Below are 22,554 nucleotides of genomic sequence, written 5' to 3' on the forward strand. Positions count from 1 at the left end.
TATAATGAAATCTCGTGGTACTGGTAAGCGATGGGGATATATAGTTTGGGCATACTCTGCTGCGTACATTCTTCTAGGCAGTTTGCTCTTTTGGAACTTCTATCCTTTCACTTGATACTGTACAGCAAGGAGTCTCGGCTGAGAGCTTTTCTATCGAAGAGTTTGTGCCTTTCACGGTGTCTCAGATTGAATTTGCATACTGAAGGATATTCTTCTATTGTTTGGGGAGTCCCACTGCTTAATATCTTTAGTTGCTTGCGTATAAGCATTGTGTGACTGTCGGTTCCGAAGAGGCAACAGTTTTGTGCTTTTCCGCATGTTAAATATAGTTTTTATAAATGATAAGAATATTATTAAACAAACGGAATTGTCGAAATGGTTATAAAACTTCAAGAGGTTACATCGTGACTAACTTTTTATTTTATAGAGTTACAAAGTACCATATAAATATAGAAACTTGACCTAATTCTAATAGAAAAAAAAAACGAAACTTTAATACTAACGAGTTAGGCCCAAAAAACCCACATTGAAATAACAAAAATGTTATTATTACAATTTATTTGTATTCACATGTGTTGGCTTAATAAGCAAGGAAATGAAACCCAGTACTAACGGGTTAGGTCCAAAATACCAAACATTAAAATAACAAAAATGTTATTCTTACCATTTATTTGTATTCACATGAGTTTGTGGAACATACCTCCATTAAAGAGATGATACACGTGAGGATACAAATAGTTACTCTTAAAATAAAAGGATACTTTGGATGCGGTCCCTAATTCTTAGTATACTTTGACTAAAACCTTAATGGTACTCAAAGTTTGATCAAAGTCTATTGACTTTGTACACCTCATTATATTACAATTAATATTTATATTTTTATAGTTTTGACATTAATTGTTTGATATTTTATGAGATTTATAATCCTATAAATTTAAAATCCCTCATTATAATACTATTAGAAACGGTTACAATAAAAAAATTCAAACATTTTGATTGAATAAATGGATAAAAACTAAGTAAAAATAAGAAATAATAAATGACAAAAGAATGTATCCATAGTGTTAAAAAATTGGTACATTTAAAAAAAAATTGTTACATTTCACATATAACAAAGTGGTACATTAATAAAGAAGAATGGGTGCATTATAAATAAGGGAGTTTTAACGAAAAGCCCACGGTACTGTTCACTTTAATGAAAAATCACATTTTTACACTAAAAAGTCAAACCTGGTGCTATTCACTTTACCCTTTATTTTGTCCTTATCATTAAAACTCAAAGTTTTCAAGCCATTTTCATTAGTTTTCCTATAAAGAAATTAGGGTACACATAAAAGATTAAAAAATTATGAGTGCAAATGAATTTTTAAAACTTTAAATATAAAAATTTTAAAAAATGTTGCAAATTAAAAGTGGGTACAAACTAAAAATATAAATATATGATACAAAGTTTAGGCATAAAACATAAATATACCATATGTAATTTTTTTATCATTGATTAAATATACAATGTCATGTGACGGTGTATACACATGGGTACAGACACAAATAAAACTTTAAAAAATATGGGCACAAAAAGAAACTAATATATGGGTACAAATAAAAAATGAAAAAAAAAATGGTACAAATTAAAAATAGGTACAAACTAAAAATAAAAATATATGATAAAAAATTTAGCCATAAATATAAATATACTAATTATAACATTTTTAACACTAAAGGAATATATTTAAAAATAAAAATATTTTATTATTCAAATAATTAATGATGTTATTAATACCCAATGACCTTGATTAAAAATTCAAAATGAATATGATTTTAATCAATCAAGTAGCAAAAGAATGATGTGATTCAAATTTCTAGATACTAGTATTTTCCAACAAGATTCACCCATATCATACAAACTGTCTTAATTCTAGAACACACATACATATGAGTAATATTCAAACATTGCAATTCAATTCTCTCCTCTTGAATGCTTTTTTATTTTCTGAAATTATTTTAATTCTTGCTGGATCCATCTCATTAGTTATAGTAGTGGTGACAATATAGTATTACAAGGCCTGAGGCGGCATAGATGACATATGCAGTACACTTGAACCAGAGAGGAAATGGGATTGTGATGGAAACGAAGAAGGCGGAATAGATGAACGATGATGGAAACAAAGAAGACACCGAAATAATGGAATAGATGAACGATGATTCGTGGACATTTGGAGTTCTGAATGAACTTGCTAACCAAGATGCTAGAAAAGGAGAGTGTGATTGCCAGACCGAGAAAGCAAAAGGTTAGAGGGAGCTGCTTAGAGTGAACTTGGATGGGTACGAGAGCCATTGCAATTGCCGTTGACAAGCAATACGCCAGAATAATCGTTGCCCAATCAAAGTTGTGCTTCGTAGGCGGCCTAGAGCTGGCGGCAGCTGCTGGTGGTGGTGGCTCGGCAGGTGCAATTGTTTCCAGGTCATTATCCAACGCGCTAGTGAAGATTTTGTTTACTTGCTGCAAACATGCCTTCATTCTTGTGGAAAGGGGAGAGGGAGAGATGGGTTTGTTCATTGGTTTTTGGTCGAGGAGAGATGGGTTTGTTTATTGGTTTTCGGTCGAGGAGAGACACGTTTGTTAATTTCCAAATAATCGCACATGATACATATACATATAGATTAATAATACACATGTACACACATATAAACAGATCAGGATCCTCTCATGAGCCTGCTGAGTGGACGATCGTGACCGTTGAAATTTGATACAACGGTTATAATTATTATAACTTTTAGAGAGTTTCCTTGTTTGTAGCTGTTGGATCAATTTCAACGATCACGATCTCCTGATCAGCAAGCTCAGATTTTAAGGCTCAAGATCCTGATCCCATATAAACGTCAAATCGACTAGTGCATATTCTACGAAATGTCAAGGAAGTTGTACTATTGCTAAGCTCGTCATTTGCCCTTTCTAAATTTATTATTTATTTTAATCTTTTAAAAATTATTGTTGTTACTTTAAAAATCTTATTAGGTAGGCACTTAATACTACGGTCTTAAGTGGTATTTCTTTTTACTTATAAGTGAGATGTCTTAAGTTCGATTATCACCAAAGGCGAATTTGAACCACATTATGGCTAGCTTATTGTGAGGTTTAATCCACTTTCTCTTTGCAATTAGTGTAAATTATATCGTTTGTTAAAAATAAAGAAAAAGTACAACCGAAGTGTACATTTTAATTTTTTTTATAATTAGAAAGAAATATCCTCTTATGCAGTGGCTGCAGAAATGCCTTGTCAATGAAAGAGTAGACGAGAAAGAGAGAATGGAAAGAGAAGAACGAAAGAATAATTGAGTCGAAACATTGGTTTTTTTTCCTCCCTGAAGAGTACAAAAAGACATATTTAGCAAAAAGACAAAAGTTAAAAAAAAAAGACATGCCTTTAAAATCTCAAAAGACATGTCTCATGTCTTTTAAAAAGAGATTATAAAGACATGTCTAGCAAAACGTATTACTAACGTAAGGATTGCAGTTGCATTGTTCATTTGTTTTGACCAGAATTTCCACTTATTTACGGTTCGGCCACTGGCTTAGGTATTTCATTTGCTATTCTACTTTTCGAATATGAGAAATTTTATTTGAGCTCATGTAACCTCTTTCTACACCTAATTTAAATTTAAATTGTTAATTGTCTATTTTACCCTATTGCATAATTACTATTAAGTACAAAATGAAATTAATAATAAAACTCAAATTTATCAATAAACCCATTAAACCCTACCATCACTTCTTGTTTATCCTACGTTCATTATGGCTAAAACTCTAATAGGTCTTGTAGAGAAAAACAAGTTTTTTTTATTGATGGATGGTGATTTTGAAGTTTTGAATCCTCTAACTAAGGTATGACTCAATTTATGAATATTTTGTTCATTTGATTTCAATTTTTTTTTAAGTTTAGAAGATGAGTATTTGGGTTTCAATTTTTTTCATCAATCCCGAATGATTTGTTAAACTTTCTGCAATTGGAAAATTCTAAGGAAAAACCTCTTACCAATGTTCTTAGATTATAAACTTCCTTGCTTGCTTGTTGATAAATATAAGGGGATGAATTGTTTGATTTGTTACTTATGCATATCAGTAGAAGGAAAAAAGACAAATGTCTGGGTTTGGTAGCAGAAAGAAAAAAAAAAAAAAAAAGTAGCCATGGAAATGCTAGTGGGAGGTGGGGGTGAGGCAAGGACACCTCTTACCTCTTTTTTAAAAGAGGTGTCCTTGCCTCACCCCCACCTCTCACTAGCATTTCCATGGCTACTTTTCTTTTTCTTTATGCTACCAAACCTATACATTTGTTTTTTTTTTTTTCTACTACATAAGTAACAAATCAAACAATTCATCCCCTTATATTTATCAACAAGCAAGCAAGGAAGTTTATTTTAACATCCCACATCGTCTAGGGGAGTGTATCATGTACATTATATGTATATTCACATCTCTACCTAGCACGAGGCTTTTTGGAAGTTCACTGGCTTCAGGTTCCATCGGAACTCTGAAGTTAAGTGAGTTCGCGCGAGAGCAATCCCATGATGGGTTACCCACTGGGAAGTTCTCGTGTGAGTTCCCAGAAACAAAATCGTGAGGGTGTGGTCAGGGCCCAAAGCGGACAATATCATGTTACGGTGGAGTCGAGCCTGGGATGTGGTGGGGGCCCAGGCCGGGATGTGATAATTTTATATCAGAGCCAATCTCTGGCCGAATGTGTGCCGACGAGGACGTCGGGCCCCTAAAGGGGGATGGATTGTAACATCCCACATCGCCCAGGGAAGTAGATCATGTCAGCATTATATGTATATTCACATCTCTACCTAGCACGAGGCCTTTTGGGAGCTCACTAGCTTCGGGTTCCATCGGAACTTCGAAGTTAAGCGAGTTCGATCGAGAGCAATCCCATGATGGGTGACCCACTGGGAAGTTCTCGTGTGAGTTCCTAGAAACAAAATCGTGAGGGCGTGGTCGAGATCCAAAGCAGACAATATCAAGCTACGGTAGAATCGAGCACGGGATGTGGTGGGGACCTAGGCCAGGATGTGACATTTATAATCTAAGAACATTGGTAAGAAGAAGTTTTTCCTTAGAATTTTCTAATTGCAGAAAGTTTAACAAACCATTCGGGATTGATGAAAAAAATTGAAATCAAACGAACAAAATATTCATAAATTGAGTCATACTTTAGTTGGAGGATTCAAAACTTCAAAATCACCATCCATCAATAAAAAACACTTTTTTTTCTCTACAAGACTTATTAAGGTTTTAGCCAGAATGAACGTAGAATAAACAAGAAGTGATGGTAGGGTTTAATGCGTTTATTGATAAATTTGAGTTTTATTATTGATTTCATTTTGTACTTAATATTAATTATGTAATAGGGTAAAATAGACAATTAACAATTTAAATTTAAATTAGGTGTAGAAAAAAGTTACATGGATTCAAATAAAATTTCCCATCTCCAAATGTCCTTTATACATTTTTGCAGCCAAGACTTTGTGATGTATGTTGGAGAGCCTGTTTGGGCGTTAGATTGGTGTCCTAGAGTTCATCAAAGTAGCGATGGTCATCCAAAATGCGAGGTACATGATTTTTTGAGGTCCTTCCTTCTTTCATTCTTGTCAAAGTCCATTAATTTAAGGGTCTATAATTTAAGGGGGGAGATAGTCAGAGAGGTGAACTATGTTGACAAATGGGATGGTGGATTATAATGTTGTATGAATTAGTGTGTTAGGATTTTGTATCTTGTTGTGTGAGTTAATGTTTTCTGTTTGTATTGTGAATGATTTTGCATTCGTTGCTGCCAGGTTTTTGTCCCAGTGTTTATACAATACTTTGTAATATTGAAATGTAATTAATTTCAAATTCTTACAGAAATGGGTATAATGTAGACATAATTATGTGAATTATTGAGTTTTCGAGGGAAAGTAATTTTGATATTTGGGCTGGCAAGAGAAGTGGAATTGAAAAGCAGAAGGCTTTAGAGAAAGCGGCCAAGCTTCCGGTAATAATGGTGAATGTATCTTTGTGTAGATTTTGGATACATTTTTATGTTTTGTCAAATTACATTTTGTTGTGCTGCGTGATGTAGAATCTTCCTAGAATCAATGCCTGAGATGACTGATAAAGAATAAGGTGTTATTTGATGGTTTTATCTTTTTTTAATTGTTGGTGCAGAGCTTGACAAAATTGTAACTGCACTGATGTTCTCCTTTTTCCCAAATTCAGTATTTGGGACTTTCTTCCTCTCTGTATCTTTAGGAGAAAACTGACATGTTCTATGCTACACAGAATAGGATGTTGCCTAATGCTTACCGGTTGTTCACAGGTACATTTCTTTTATACTTTTTGTTGACTAATTTTTGCTTAATTTCAGTCCTGTATTTCACTTATGAGAGAAGAAAGTGTGATGTAGAAAGTTAGTTTGAGCTACAATTGCATACTGTGTGTTGCTTAGGAACTGAACGTATATCAATAGTCTATAGGTTAGCCTCGCAAAATGTTAACTGAGTTGATTACACCTCTGCCTTGCCTCTCGCTTCTTCTCTCGCTGTTGATCACCCCTTCTTACAACTTCATCTAAAATGTTCTGCATGTATAAGATTTGTGTTCATAGAGGTCATTTCAAAGGGATCTCAAGCTGGGCTGCTGAGATTTTATTCAAATTTATGGATTTGGGTAAGAAACTAAGAACCCCTAATCTTTTCTTTCGGTTGTAAGAGCTGAGTTTGTCTGCCAAGTGCAATCGCCTGCAAAGGCAAGTTCAAGGTTAAATCTTAGCTCTCTTCGTACACGGTTTACATGGAAAGTAACTATTTATATATGTTCTGCTCTTTTAACTTATCAAGTTATGTCGACAAAATTGTCTTTTTGCAGCTATTATTACTTTGATCAGAAAGAGATTGGTAGATTGAGCCTTTGCTACAGGTACCAAGGCTTTTCATCTTTAATTTTGTTTGGTTATCAATTATTAGCGTAGTCAGGCATTACAATAAGCTCATTCCTATGACTGAACTATAGAATATAGATACAGAGCTGTGTGGCAAATTGGATGAATTGAAGAGAGACGATTTCTTATCCTATAAGAATATGGTCTTTCTTTTAGTTAATGTATGGTGGTTGTGTTTGCTTTGGGTTTAACATGAGTAAGTTCATTCTCTTAAATTCATATGGTAGATGGTTTTACCAAGTCTTCATCCTTACAAGTAATATGTCATCTATCACAGGGGCATATCCTTACAGGTAATGCGTTTAAACTTATAATTTAAAGTCAATTTTTTTTCTTTGTGTCTGCTTATCATAGGGGCAACGAGGATGGGAGTTGAAGTCAAACGCATGTGTGACACAGATTCGAAGGTTATTCAGTAAGTCATTGATTAAGTCAAATAAAACTGCCTTCATTTCTTTTTGTGTCCATGATCTAATTTTACTTGGGTGATTTAATTCTATGTGATGATTTCTTCTGGTTTTTTTCCATTCTGTGATTTAATTCAATGATGGAATTATGGATGCCGAAGAGAAGAAGGCTGGTATTATTTCTTCTTTTTGAAACAATTTTTTTTTTTTAATGTGTTACAAAATGGATGATGCAATGAAAAAAATACGCTGTGGGTATCTTTGCATGCTATAATAGATTTTCTTTTTGGTAAGTTTGTGTTTTTGATGAAGTTCTCGATTAAGAGCTGTCACACCCCGATCCCAACATACGTAACAAATCGACGCGTGGCAAAGGAAAAATAACATTCGTTGAATATGACATACCATACGGAATGAAATACTTTAATTGCAACCCAAACTAAAAAGAAATTGGCCAACAACCATAATCCTCACACTGATCTTATTAAAAAGAAATCGACCATCATATGTAGAAAATACTTATATTAAAAAAGCAAATGTTGCTCGTTCCCGACATAAAAAAACGAGTCTGCATGGAATTTTATGCAGATATCTAGCTAGTACATTACAACTATGTTTCCACTATCGAACGTTTTGTTTATGATGTTTTCTCCTTGCTTGCTATAGCTTTATTTATAGTAGTGCTGACAAAAGAGTACTACAAGGCCTGAGGCCACATAGATAAGAGAGGCCATACATTTGAACCAGACAGGAAATGAGATCGTGACGGAGATGTAGAAGACAGTGACTCCGAAGAAGACCCCGAAATAATGGAAGAGATGAACTATTATCCGTGGAGAGTTGGAGTGCTGAATAAATTTGCTAACCATGATACAAGCAAAGGCAAGTAGGATTGCAAGACCGAGAAAGCAAAAGGTTAGAGGGAGCTGGTTGGAGTGAAGTTGGATGGGAATGAGAGCCATTCCAATGGCTGTCGACAAGCAATACACCACGATAGTCTTTGCCCAGTCTAAGTTGTGCTTCCTGGTCCTAGAGCTGGCGGCAGTGGCTGGCAGCAACGGCGGTGGGGGTTGATCAGCCGGTACTATTGTTTATAGGTCAAGATCATTATCCAACGCACTGATGAATACCTTATTGAGTAGTTGCTGCAGAAATGCCCGAAGGCACCGATAAGCACTAGCAATATGGTAGTTCATACTAGTAGCTAATAACCCTACACAGCTGGGGAGGAAGGGAGAGTGATGGTTTAATTTTTAAGTCCATGAGAGAATTCATGGTAGACTTTATACACCTGGGGCAGAGCTATGCTTGCGTGCAAGAAGGGATCATGATAAGGGTGGCCCTTGGAAAGTCAACACTTGATCCCTTTCTTTCTTTCTTTTTTTTTAAGTGGAAACCCAACATTTGGGGAGATTTTGGAATTTGTGCAGAATACGGGGTAATATATCACACGTCATTATATAAGTAGTGAAATATTTGTATTAAAAAATTAACAACTTAAAAAATAAAATTTTATTTCATTTTTATAATAATATGTGGTATATCACATGTGTTCCAAGCATAATGAAATTTTTTTTCCAACACTATCGCTTTTTTTTTTCTGTTTTGTCAAAATGGGGAACTCAACACTTGATCCGCTTCTAAATTGGGCCCAAACTCGACACTTGATCCCCCTTCTGTACTGGATCCCCTTCTTTTTGTCTTGTCAAGGTGGAAACTCAACACTTGCTCCCCTTGTTTATTAATATATCCAAGACGTGGGCAATGCATCAGCCAATTTCTTTTTTTCATGTCTACATCAATGAACTTTTTGGAGCTTTTTTTCATGTAGACATCAATGATCTTATTTCCCTCTGGAGACTTTACACTTATCAAAAGAGCATAGCAATTGGGTTGCGAGCGACTTGCGAGTCTACACTCCCAAAACGCAGCGTTCTGATCATCTCTCTCCTTAATCCTCACACTGGTATTCTCTCTCTCTTTCTGTATGTTAGGTACTCAAGCTCAAGGAAAGAGCCCAACCCAAAAGACTAGTCCAATAGGTGGGAGGACCCCAAGGACTTAAGAACTCCTACACTTCCATAAGTGTAGTCAATGTGGGATCATAACATTACACCACCCTTCGGAAGACCCGACGCCCACGGCGGTAATCACGTCGCCCAGTCCCTCGTCACCAAGTCCCTTGGAGCCCATACTCCCAAGGCGGTAATCACGAGACGGCACGTCACGTCATCAAGACCCGCAGCATCGGGCACCTAGGCTTTGATACCAATGTTAGGTACTCAAGCCCAAGGGAAGAGCCCAACCCAAAAGACTAATCCAAAAGGTGGGATGACCCCAATGACTTAAGAACCCTACAATCCCATAAGTGTAGTCAACGTGGGATCATAACACTGTATTTCCTATAGTTCTAGGCAGGTAGGTTGTATTTTCCGACAAAATTTTGTTTGGCTGATGAGAAACCTGAGGAAAATAATAGAAAGAAGAGAAATTGGAGTTGGTGGGGTGAATTAAATAGTCAATTTTCTATTCTAATTACTTTAGAGTTCAATGAATTCTTTGAATTAAGGTCAGCAATTTGCAGTTCCATTGAAATCAAAGGCTTTGGGAAATTAAACCCTAATTGAAATTGTATCTTGTCTACCTAATTTCGTGGTTGTCTTGTCTGTTTAGTGAAATACTGAAATTTATAAGAGTTTGGTGAGTTGAAGTGAAATTCTTCAGATTAAAAGTTATCAGCTTCGGTTTGGTCTCTTACGTTTTCTCGGCATTTATGTGCCCGTTGGATTGGAGAACAGGATGACTGCAAAGGTTGGCGCTGCATCCGCAGTCGAACCTCGCACTGTTGAGATGTCTGGTACAACGATGACACCTGCATCATCAGCTGGTACACAAAAGGTCTCCATGTTTGCTGCCAGGGCTGGATTTGTTATACCGAAAAACAAGCTATCGGGTTCACTTGTGCCTGTCTTTCGCGGAAGTAAAACCCTAGGAGCTGGTGATGCGCTTAGTGGAGAAAGTAAGAAACAGATTCAGAGGAAAACAAAATGGGGCCCTGATCTCACCCAGGATGCTTCTGTCAAAAAGGGAAGAGCTTTAGCTTATCAGGTATTGTTTGGATTGTTTGCAAGTCCTTTTCTGGTCATCTTTCATTTGATACTATGTGATTTCGTAGTTCTAAGATCAAAATTTGTTCTTGGTTTATGCATCTTTTTCCCACTTTACCGTTTTTATGTTTGCGCAATGTCAAACCTCGCTAATTGCATGTTCCCATCCCCATATAGTTAAAATTTCAAATTTATGGTTTGGAGGCATTTGTCGCCCAACTTGTGGGAGGAATAAATATTTCCAGCTAGTGGAAGTTCATTGTTTCCCTTTTACATTGGGTATTAAAATGCTGGTTGTGTCTTCTGTGTGAATGGTTCACATGGAAACCTCCCATTCTAGGTGCCACTACTAAGTGATATTACTGCCTGTTTGGTGGTACAAATTTTGAGCAGACTCGGGTGGATCAAATTACACAAAAGGCTGAAATCTGGAATGTTAGAGGATGAGAATGATGAGGACCTACTATCAGCACCTCAAGATCTGCACCACAAATCCAAATCCTCTAAGCATGAAATTGACAAAAAAGGTAAAATTCCATTTCATGTTCTCTCTTTTTTTTTTTTTTTTTTTTTCATTTATTCTTGATTACTTTTGTTTCTATGTTGAATGATGTTTCTATTCTTAAACACTGATAATAATATTCATCAATGTGGGACGTCAACCAGTTGGAACTTGAAAAGCGGGAAGCCATAGGTGCGTTTGACAGCTTTCTTAGATTATATGGTTATACCTTCTTGTATGTTATATTATGGATTGCATGATATTGTTTTCTTGACGATATTCAGGTGAGATATTAAAAGCTAAATCCAAGCTACAAGGCCCCACCTGATTATAAACCTTTGTTGAAAGAGGCTACAGTCCCTTTTCCTCTAAGTTTATCTTCTGGTTCTGCAATTCTCTGCAACTCTTTTCTAATTAACTGTTTAGGTAATATAAGTTATTTTATCATGGTGTGAAAGTGTTCTGTCCATCTTAGTTGTATTGATTTAAAATGAAACTTACCCAAGAAGAATATGTATGTGGAATTTTCAATCTGGACTCATAAGTGGCAGTCTTATCGTTCACTTCTACAATGATAAGTATGGACCTTAAATCTGAACAGGTTGGCCATAATTTGGGGTTGAGGGTGAAGAATGGGCCACAGAGTACTACATGAATTCGAAATAGCTGGTTAAAGCTTTGCAACTTATGGGTACAATCCCTATTAATCTGGTGGAATAGTTTAGATTTACTCATTTACTTTAAGCATATTTAGCATTGCTTTTTCGGTTGGTTCCTTCCGTACTGGTGTTGGTTTGAATCCTGATAATATTGATCGTAAGTTCACATAATAAGAATTATTTGGTTGCTTTAAGAACTTTCACCAAGCGGCTAGGTTGTTTAGAGCTCCTGTTGCGAAAACAGTCCATCTAGAAAGATGGCTGTTGTTGCCCATGTTTTACCTCCCTGAACCCACATTGCGAGAGCCACATGCATTCAACTGCCTTTTTAGGAACTTCTAGTATGAGTTGACATGTCATTATTTCACACAGAGATGAACGGACTGTGGATACAACCATTTTATTACTAAGAGTAAAGATTGCAACGGGTTGCTATGTTTGTTGACCATTACTTTTACAAGGTTTCCTTTGGCCAGGGGTGGAAGGTGGGGACCTAAAGACAGGAGCATATATTATCCAGTTTCATGGTTTGCTGAATCGGCCAGTATTTGAATTCTGTTGCTTAGATGTTTTTAAATGCTTTTCAGATGAAGGAATATCCTAAATACAATTTTGTTGGCCTGATATATGGTCCTGGAAGTGATAACCAGAAACAATTAGAAAAGGTAAGAGTTTTGTGTATGCTTATGACGGTTATGCCAAACACTTGTGATTAGCAAGGGTATGTTCTGATGATCTTTGTGTCGTGTGTGTTTTCTCTATATTTCTTTTTGATCGGCGCAAATAAGGAAACTGGAGCCAAAATTCAAGTCTATGGTACCAAAGCTGGGACAGGACATAAGGTAATTATTCAGTAAATAATATAGAACAGTAAGGAATTAATGTCAAGATAAATTTGAGAGTCCTCATCATCAATTTTACCCATTTTCATCTGTTCTTAAACTATTATTTTACGGAAAAAAATCTATTGTGGAATGGTTGCTTCGAGATGTGACATAATGCTCATACGTACATGCATTGACCTTCCCTTCTTTTATCCTTTTTAACTTATTTGCAGGCTAAATAAAACCATCTGATGGGAGTGAAATCCAGGGTGAATATGAAAACCTATACGTTCATGTATCAGCTGACACATTACAGATAGTAGATGCATTGCTGTAATTGAACTCTTAGTCACCTCTGTATCAGTGAGTTTCCTTCTTATTTTCAAACAGAAAGCTTTACATCCAACAGTTTCTTAAAATTTCTTCTTTTGTGCTATTTATTATGATTTCTACAGTTGTTTTCTCACTATTGTTACTTTAAATACTTCCATATAGGGAAATCTGGCAGCGGTTAGCAATATAGGTGCTTCAGTTTCTGGTGATAATGCTCATGTTCCCAGTGAAGTCCAGGACACTACCACCTCTAATATGGTTCCGACTACTGTGGTAAATCATGGAATGGTACAACCATTGCCAAACTTGGCACAAACTTCACTGGATGGGCAGTTTCGGTACCCTGGTCCATTTTTCTCGAGCGGCGCATCTTCCGCTCCCATGAATATGCCTGGCTTCACTCGGCTGAATTCTTCGAGACCAATCCTCAACAATCCTTCCCATCTTTCAACATCACCTTTCGACCCTGCATACCTGCCTTCGTCATTTGGGCTTCAGCCGTCTCTTGTTTGCCCTAGACAAAATCCACCAACAACACAATTTTTGCCGCATACATATATGGCTCCCCAGCCTGCATCAGTTCAAACTAATGTTTCAGCTCCACTCACATTCATGGGAAACCGACCACTGCCTGCTGAGAGCTCTACCGGATGGTCAAACTGGTCCACCAGCTCCACAACCAGGTGTTGCGTCCATGCCACCACCTTCAAATATATCAACGGCGAATATGGTGTCTTCTCTAAACCATCCTATTGCAGCACCAAGTTTTATTTCTTTTCCACGGCTGCATGGCTGGCTGTCGTCGGCTCGGGGGGGGGGGGGGGGGGGTGGGGTTTATACACGGGGAATTCTTGGTGCTGCATGGCTGGCTGTCGTCGGCTCGGGGGGGTGGGGTTTATACACTAACAAAGATTCATGGTGATGCATGCCTGTCGTCAGCTCGTGTCGTGGGGACAAACAGAGTTCAGGGGCCCCTCTCAAATATTCCGTGAGACGCCACTATGGCAGAGGGTCGACAAAATCAACGTCAGACTTAAATGCATTTATTCATGTTAATTGTTTTGCTCATGCGCATGCAAAAGACCGCCTAAAGATCATATTTGGGTGAGAGGGACATCAAAGTTCCAAAGAATTAAGGTCAAATTAGCAAGGAATGAACTACAAACTACTAAAGGAGAAAATAACTGCACTTCGTAGGTATTATAAAGGTTTGTGAATGAAAGTATCAGTCATTCATAACTCCTATGCCTTTTCTAGTCCATTCAAGACTAACTTGACATCATTAATCCCTTGAAATAAGTTCATTACCCCAATCATTAAAAGGGTGTCAAATACGAATACAAAAATGAACTCAAATATTTTCATAGTCACCATGTAGAAAGAGAAATAGTTCTCATAGAAGACAACAATAAAGTTGGAAATGATATCATATAATATAGCTGATTGAATCTGAAAGCAAATCTTTCTCCTATCATACGTTGTTCCCATATCAGAGGGCTTCAAGTCACTGTTACTGCCCATACCATTGCCATACTCTACAAATGGTGAGGATTTAATGCATTTGCGCACGGCAATTTTTAATGACAATTTTAAGAACGCAGTGAAGTATTTAAGGCTTGCTCTTCACTTCACATCCCCCAGTAGGCCTGGCATTTTGGACCCAACTCGTTAATATTTGTATTTGGGTGGATGCTTAACAGGTCGGGTCGCTAACGGGTGAACTCGTTAACAACCCGTTAAATAACGGGTCACTTTGGGTCAAACCGTTAGACCCGTTAGGACCCATTAACACCCATTAGTTGAGGATATTTTAGTAATTTTAGTAAACTCTTAATAACAAAAAATAAAATTTATGCAAAAAAAAAAAAAATAATAATAATAATTGTTAACGGGTGAAACGGGTGACCCGTTAGCTTAACAGGTCGGGTTCGGTGACCCGTTAGCTTAACGGGTTGGGTTCGGATGACCCGTTAACTTAACGGGTTGGGTTGAACCCGACCTAAACCCAATAAACCTGACCCGTTTACATATCTATCCCCCAGTACTGCTGGCCTTGCATCCTTTGGTACAGGTAAACATTTGTTCTAGTGAAATAATGTACTTGCAAGGATTGATATTTTTATATAGTAAAATAAAAATTAATAGAGAAGGGAAGAGGAGATCACGTCATACTTCAGAAATACCTGAAGTCTTCATCTTGCCCTGTTCTAACTTGAGCAATAATATTGAGAGTACTCAAGCTCGGGCAAAAGCAAATCACCTACTTGTTGAACCATCTATCAAAGTTAGTTATAAATGTGTAATTAATTGGTCCAACAAAATTGACGAAGACATATAAACAGAGAAAAATCGTTGAATCTTATATTACCTGCAATGAACGGAGAAATAATTTGGTATAAAAATCTGATAAGAATCTAATTTCACAAAACTTCAATTCGGGCCTAAACAAAGTGTGAAGGGTGGCAGAAGGGGAATTTTATGGGCGACAGGAGGATGAATCTTATACCATTTGCACCAGAAGCAAACAAAAGAGCAGAACGGGGATTTTATGGGGACAGGATAAGCAAACGGCCCCTCAGAAATATTCCGTGAGGTTTCTACCAGGCGTTCAAAGGAGAGGTTTTCAATCTATTCTGTTTCACAACTCTGTTGTCGGAAATTCTCATTCCGACAAACTCAACGTCACAAAAGTCTCGTCTCATACAACTTCGTAAGTACATATGAGCAGATATTTTTGAATTCTCTGAAAGCATGCCTCCAAGAAGTCGTCAATGCATCAACAACTTTTTAATCTAACTCGAACCACCGAAGTTCTCATAAAAATAAAAAACAAACAGGGAAAATGAATCTTAAAATATATATTCTTGCCTACAATTATGCTAAACAATTAGAAACGAAAAGGAAAATATTAAGGAGACAACATTTTTGTACTATATTAATGTATTATGTGATGTGGAAAGTGAAAGTGTACATATCACGATAATAAAACAAAATTTGGTGTGTATCAGTTCAGAAATTCATACTTTAATGTCCACAAATTTTGGCTTATTAATTGAAATGTCCTTTGAAACTGACTTTTTTTGTCTCACTTTCCCCGTTCCGTTAAATAACTATTAAATTCAAGGATATTTTAGACATTTCAGTTTTTACACATCTATTTACCTCTATTGTCACAGCCCGTCCCGAAATAAATTATCGATGACGTGAATTGACTATTTTACCCTTGGACGTGAGTGTCGTGGTGTGTGTTATGCATGTTAGGGGTGGTCCAAACTTATGTTTTTCCTTAATTTTTGGACCAAAGTAACACTTAGTTTTGTGGTTTTGGTTGGTGACCATGTGGACCATTCACACACACACAAACCCTTCTTCTCTCTTCTCTCCTGTGTTCTCTCTCCCTCGGACTCACTCTCTCTCCTTCCCTCACGTACGGACAACCTTCAAATCTTCACTTCCAGTCACAGATCAAAGCTAGGGAAATGATATTTGTGTTCCTTGCAACTCCAAGAATTCATCCATACCATCTTTGTAAGTGAAACCTTCGAAAACCCGAGAACTCAAAATCTCAGTTTTGATGCACTGTTCATGTGGACGTAATTATGTTTCGGGTGATTTGAAGCTTGTAGGAAGCTTTATAACATCCCCACGAAGCTCGGAGAAGAAAAACCAAGCAATTTGGACGTCGGGATCGTCGGTTTCAAGTTTGGTCGGTTTTTCTCGAATTTCTCCAGCGAAATTCCGTGATCTTTGGGGCTTTAAATAGGTAAGGAAATGTTCTACAAGTTAAGAGCTTTATTTTGGTGTTGGTTTCATGAATTTTGGTTGAAAATCGAGAGAGATATCAAGGTTTAAAGAATTCCCCAGTTTCTGGCGCCGGCGACGGTCGCCGGAGTTCTGAGGTTAGGGATGACATAATATTCCGTCAATTTTGACGGAATATTTTAACGGCGTTAGTTAATTTTAACAGATTCCGTTACTATTTAACAGAATATTCCCAACGGCGTCACTGTTGCCGTTGGTGTGCCAGGCACGTGCCCTCGCGTGGGCGGCACATCTGGCTATACCTTGGCCGGTGCGTGGGTGGTTGGAAATTTTTTCTAAATATGAGGATGTTCGTGAGGTTGTGTAGATCACGTTGGTATATTCAAACACCCCATTTGAGCATTGTATGAGAAGTTATTAGCTAGTATTGGTTAGGTGCTTTAAATTTACGTTTATTCAGTTAATTCACATATAGGTGAGACTTATCCTGAGGACGAGCGTAATCAAGGGAGACTTAGGGGCTACGACCCTTCGACATACCAGTGAGTGGGCTTTTGGTTTTCAGTATATTTATATACTTGTTATTTTCCCAGAAAATGCGTTTAAATGAAAGTATGCCTTGAATGCCATGCATATAAATTTATATTTTGTATATGAATTGAATTGTTTGCACATATACATAATTGTGGTTCTGTGGACGCTCAAGTAAGTACCAGGCGAATTATGTTTGGTTATGAGAATTAACAATTAATGGCATGTGATTGAATAACGTTGAGCTAATGTAATTGCACCTAGGGTGATGTGATTTAGCCAAATATATGGCCCAGGTCTGTTATTGATGTCACCTCCCGCACCATATACTCACATTGAATCCAATTTAGGTGCACAGTCCTGTCGTACAGACCATCATAGGTGGTTCCAACTCGTAGGTGACTAGCGATTTATCGTCCAGCTATTATGAGAGAGTAGTATTGAGCATAATTATATTACACCCAGTATTGTCGTACAGACTTTTTCATTGGTTCCGACTCGTGTGCAGTATAGTGCCGTATAGGTCATTGAAGTGACTTCGGCTAGATTGACCATTGAGCTATGAATTCAGCTATACAGACTTATGCAGGAGTTCCGGCTAATATGTTATATTTCCATGAAATTATTCTCACCTGAATTACTTACTCTGTTATATCTTGGCATTGCATACTTATGATTATGAATATGTGAAGCATGATTTGAATTGATATATTTACATATATATTTTATGCTTATGTGAATATTCTATTCTAGGAAAATTATACATGTTTTACGGCGAGGGGTTAGAATTGTTGAGAAATGAAATGGTTTTGTAAAACATTTGTTTTTACCCACTCACGTTTTCTGTTTTGCGCCCCTCTAGGTTTTAGGTAAGCTTACTGTTGCTAGGTACGAGGATTTCGGCGATTCTGACATATTAAAATAATTGTAGGACATCTTATGGTACTGTATAATTAGTACTTGTCCTATTGGACTGCACCTAGACTTTCTATGCTCTGATTTGTTACAACCACCCCCAATAATATGTATTATTTGCTATTTTACCCTAAGCTGACACGTGTCAACCATCTAACCTCATTTTCTTTTTCTCTTTTCTGTCCCCCCTGTGATCTCTCTCTTCTTCTTCTTCGTCTCTCCCTCCCGTAGCTCTCTCAACTCTCCCATATCCCTCTCCCTCAACCTCTCGCATCTCTCTCTCTCTCCCCTGGACTCACTAGGACAGTAACCATCAGGAGATACCCGCCTCAAGCCCAGGACTTTCCCCCGGTGAACTCGACGACACGGAGCAAAACTCCAGTGAACCTTTTCTTCTTTTCCGTTGGGGTAAGTCTCGAATCCCTCATTCATGTACCTAGCTTGATGCCTGGATGGGTTTTATGAACTAGATCCTTCCATTTTTACGTAGGTTTTGCTTCGGAATCGTAGTGGGTGAGCACACCCGTTTTCCGGCGAACCGTGGACTTTGGAAGCTTTTTCCGGTCACCTCCGACCGAGTTACGGTTTTTGGAAGGTAGAAACCTCTTCCTCTCTTCTTGTTCTTCAAGGTTGTACTTAGATCGGAGCTTGAAGCCATAGTTTTCAGGTGACCGGAGCTGTAGTAGCTCCGGCCTTCTCTGTCGGCAAACCAAGGCCAGCCGGCCTTCCCATTTCCTTCCCTCGGGCCTTAAGCCCATTAAACCCCAACCCTTTTCTTTTATTTCTATTAGCTTATTTTTTTAAACCCAAAAGGGGCCTTGGGCCGGTGGCTTTTAAAAGGGGCTTAAAACCCTATTTTTCTTTATGTTTTTTTTTTAGGCCTTAAGGCCTTTGTGATTTTGTGGTGTGTGTGTGTGTGTGTGTGTGTGTTGTGTGGGCTGTGTGTATGCAGCCCGTGTGTGTGTGTGTGTGTGTGTGTTGTGTGGGCTGTGTGTATGCAGCCCGTGTGTGTGTGTTTGTGGTGTGTGTGTGTGTGTTTGGGTTTAAGCCCAAACCATCATTTCTTCACCCTAAACCCTTTTAACCCAAAAACCTTAGAATTCCAAAACCCAATAGATCTTAATCCTATTTAACCTAAACCCTAATCCGGATTTCAAGCCTAAAACCCGTTAGACCTAAATTGACCGTTGACCTCCGGTCAACGTTGACTTTAGGGTTGACTTTTCGGGTTTTTGTCTGAGACTCTTCTTAGGGTAATTCGACGTTCTGAATCCGTTTCCAATGCCCGTTTTCCCAAATTCAATTGCTATTATATAGTTTTATTTATTGGACTCTTTATGTGTTTAGGGGCAATTATTGTGACGTTTCTGTCTTCGCTAGTGGCGCAGCTTTTGGCAACTAAGTACTATGAGTGGACCCTTTCTAAAATTACATGATTTTATAGTAATTGCATAAATGATTAGCATGCCTACAAATTTATGATTTGATTTATGCGAAGCCTGATGATTTAAGATATTGATTATCGTCTCGTGTTTTGGTGAGGAATTAATTGTTAGCCTATTTTGAGCTATATTTTAATATATCGTATTTTCTATAAAAACCATGAACTGGTAGACTATCTGATAGATGACGATAGGATGCTAGAACATGTTTTTGAACCCCTCTTTATAGTGTAGACAATGATCGGTAATCTATGCTATGAAGTGGTTATTTATGAGATGCGTAAATATTTGTGCGTACCTAGTAGACACTATGCCGCATGGGGCGAGGAACTGGTGTTGGCATTTAGGCCGGGAGAAATAATCCCTAGCTACGGGCTGAGGGACATGGAGCAGGTATTGGGCCGGGAGTTGGTAATCTCTGGCTACGGGCGCAGAGACCACGGAGCAGGCATTGGGCCGGGAGTTATATTTATTCGGCGATCTTACTAGCAGCACACCGCGCTTACGAGACGATTTATGAGACGTTTACTGTTTTGATTTCTGCGATGAGATTTCGCAATATGGCTTTTGAGATATTTTTGGCATGCTAGGCTTTTTATTAAATCCATCATTTATTATGCTAGTAGTTTTCATTATATAAACTTTGGGGGTTAGTATGTTGATAACTGTTTTATTATTATTATATATATAAACTTGGTCCACTCACCTTTGTTTTGAGCCCCCATTCAGGACTTAGAATCAAGGCACCTAATCCCGGCGTTAAGGCACTTCCGCAGCAGCATCTTCGAATCCTCTCGATGTAGGACCCACTCTTTTATTTATTCAATTTTATCTAAATTCTTTTTAGTGATTAGGTTTAGTTGTATGCTCTGAGTACGTTCCTAAAATTTTTAACTCTTAGTATTTTAAATTTCTAACTCTTATTTACTTCTTAGTCTTAGCTTTTGTATCAATTAATGGCTTTCTTCACCCTCGGGTGTCGGCCAGCACGTGCTATCCTGGTATTCGGGGAATATCAGGATCGGGGCGTGTCAGATTAGGGGTATTTACTTCTATATCTCACTCCTAACTCTTCCTGTTTATTAGTGCACTTTAGTAGCCTTCGGTTTTTGTTTATTCGTATATTTTTTATCTTAATTGCTTCCGCACTGTGCAGATGGCTACGTCACCCTTATGTGACGGCCATCATGCCTCGATCTTGGTCGGGGTGTGTCATCTAGCATACCCACTAAACCAATCTCAATTCCAATTTTAACAACTCTAATTCAAATTCATGAATATTGGGACTTTTAAAAAAAATCAATAAATAGAAAAAATTCGAGTAACAAAATCATTATATCAATCAAAATAAGGGTTATATTTTTTTTTCTTAGAGTTATTTCAATTGCAAAGCATCATGTATTGGCTTGAAACTTTGCACTTAAAAAATACTCATTACGACAAAAAAGAAACATGATATGCATATTTCAAGATATTTTTCTAATTAAAATTGGCCTAACCATAAGTTTCACCCATAAAAAAATGATCTAAGATCATTTGCAACAAATATAATCTCAGAAACCATTAAGCTATCATTTCCAAAATACTTCCCATACAAAAAAAAAATCATCTAAAGCAAATGTGCACAGTTTGCAACCAAAAGTTTCACATTGTTGCTCAGAATTTTTCTATCGACTGAGAATTTATTTTAAAAAGGTCCTAACGCATGAGGTTTGAATTAGAGTTGTCAAAAATTGGAATTGTGATTGGTTTAGTGTGTGATCTAGTGGTAAATAGATGTGTAAAAAGTCTAAAATACCCTTGGAATTGAATAGTTCTTTAACGTAATGGGTTAAGTGAGATAAAAAGAGTTGAAAATGTCACTTTCAGGAGAGCAAAGTGAGATAAAATTAGTTTCAATAAGTAAACTGAGACTAAATGATAGCTTTAAAAGACATTTCAATTAATAAGCCTTTAGAAGTTTCTGCGTTGGATGTAGTGATTTGTTATCTTGGATTGGACTGAGGCCCGGAACATGTTTGAGCCCACCTAAAAAACCCAACGGGCCCTCGTCTCGATTCACTCTCGTGTTGGCCAAGTGTGAAACAGTAAGTAAACTCCATGGAGGAGTTTCTGCGTGCTTTTCATTCCTCTGATATTTTACAATTAGCAGAAGAGCAGAGCAATTAGGTTGCGACTTGCGAGTCTACACTCCCAAAACGCAGCATTCTGACCATCTCTCTCCTTACTCCTCACACTGGTATTCTCTCTCTCTCTGTATTTCCTATAGTTTTAAGCAGGTAGGTTGTCTTTTTCCGAGAAAATTTTGTTTTTCAGAGGAAAACAAAATGGGGCTCTGATCTCACCCAAGATGCTTCTATCAAAAAGGGAAGAGCTTTAGCTTATCAGGTATTGTTTGTATTGTTTGCAAGTCCTTTTCAGGTCATCTTTCATTTGATACTATGTTATTTCGTAGTTTTAAGATCAAAATTTGCTCTTGGTTTATGTATCTTTTTCCTACTTTACCCGTTTTGGTGTTTGCGCAATGTCAAACCTCTCTAATTGCAAGTTCAATATTCCCAACCTCTGGCAAGTCAGCGTCTTAACAGCAGGGAGGACAACAACTTTACGTTCCATTCTCGCCCACTTCCGCGACTGTTGGGCTCAACAGCAGGGAGGTAATCCAGAAAAGATGTAAAAGCAAGACAATGATCTATACTAATGGGATTTGATTGCCTTGGTTGGAGTAATACAATTTAGGATTTAGTGAAACAGGTGACAAAACATGTTCTTGCTGTAATCTGATTTATGATAGGACAAAACTTCTTCATAGAAAACACATTTCCTCACCTTTTTATCATTCCATTTGTTTCCCTTTCGCTTTCCAAGTTACTATTTATTATTGTTTGTTATACAAAACATGTTCTTGCTGTAATCTGATTTATTATTGTTTGTTAAACGCTATTACCCTCTTGAGCAACAAGCCCCTTGCCTTTCCGTTTCCATGTTGATTGTCTTATTCTCGACACATTAATTGAATGCATTAATCTATATCTATGTAAGGGATGTGGGATATCCTGTGCCAGTAGCGTCCTTTTTCTGGTTGACATCTCTCTTTT

At 37.4% G+C, this 22,554-nt stretch overlaps 1 protein-coding gene, 1 long non-coding RNA gene and 1 pseudogene across 13 annotated transcripts in view; 2 read left to right on the forward strand and 1 right to left on the reverse strand.

Annotated features, from left to right (window-relative positions):
* LOC103407549 (putative disease resistance RPP13-like protein 1) overlaps positions 1-22,554 on the reverse strand; it is a 45,509-nt pseudogene that overhangs the window by 2,298 nt on the left and 20,657 nt on the right.
* Positions 9,224-22,554, forward strand: part of LOC114823837 (uncharacterized) — a 54,404-nt gene continuing 41,073 nt past the window's right edge. Inside the window, exons 1-8 of one of the 12 annotated variants that reach the window (XR_003771784.2) lie at positions 9,224-9,347; positions 10,180-10,489; positions 10,882-11,015; positions 11,155-11,182; positions 11,275-12,314; positions 12,438-12,491; positions 12,707-12,836; positions 12,969-14,045. Coding sequence is in view for 6 of the 12 variants with exons in the window: in XM_070818698.1 (XP_070674799.1) it covers positions 10,181-10,489; positions 10,829-11,015; positions 11,155-11,165 (507 nt within the window). In the remaining 6 variants the exon portion in view is untranslated. The other 11 variants (XR_011579086.1, XM_070818698.1, XM_070818700.1 and 8 more) reach the window with 11 other exon arrangements.
* LOC139194357 (uncharacterized) lies at positions 21,588-22,438 on the forward strand. Its single transcript, XR_011579087.1, has 2 exons — positions 21,588-21,695; positions 21,773-22,438. It is a non-coding gene; the product is annotated as an uncharacterized lncRNA (long non-coding RNA).

Source organism: Malus domestica, chromosome 03, assembly GCF_042453785.1.
Source record: "Malus domestica chromosome 03, GDT2T_hap1".
Lineage (NCBI taxonomy): Eukaryota > Viridiplantae > Streptophyta > Magnoliopsida > Rosales > Rosaceae > Malus > Malus domestica.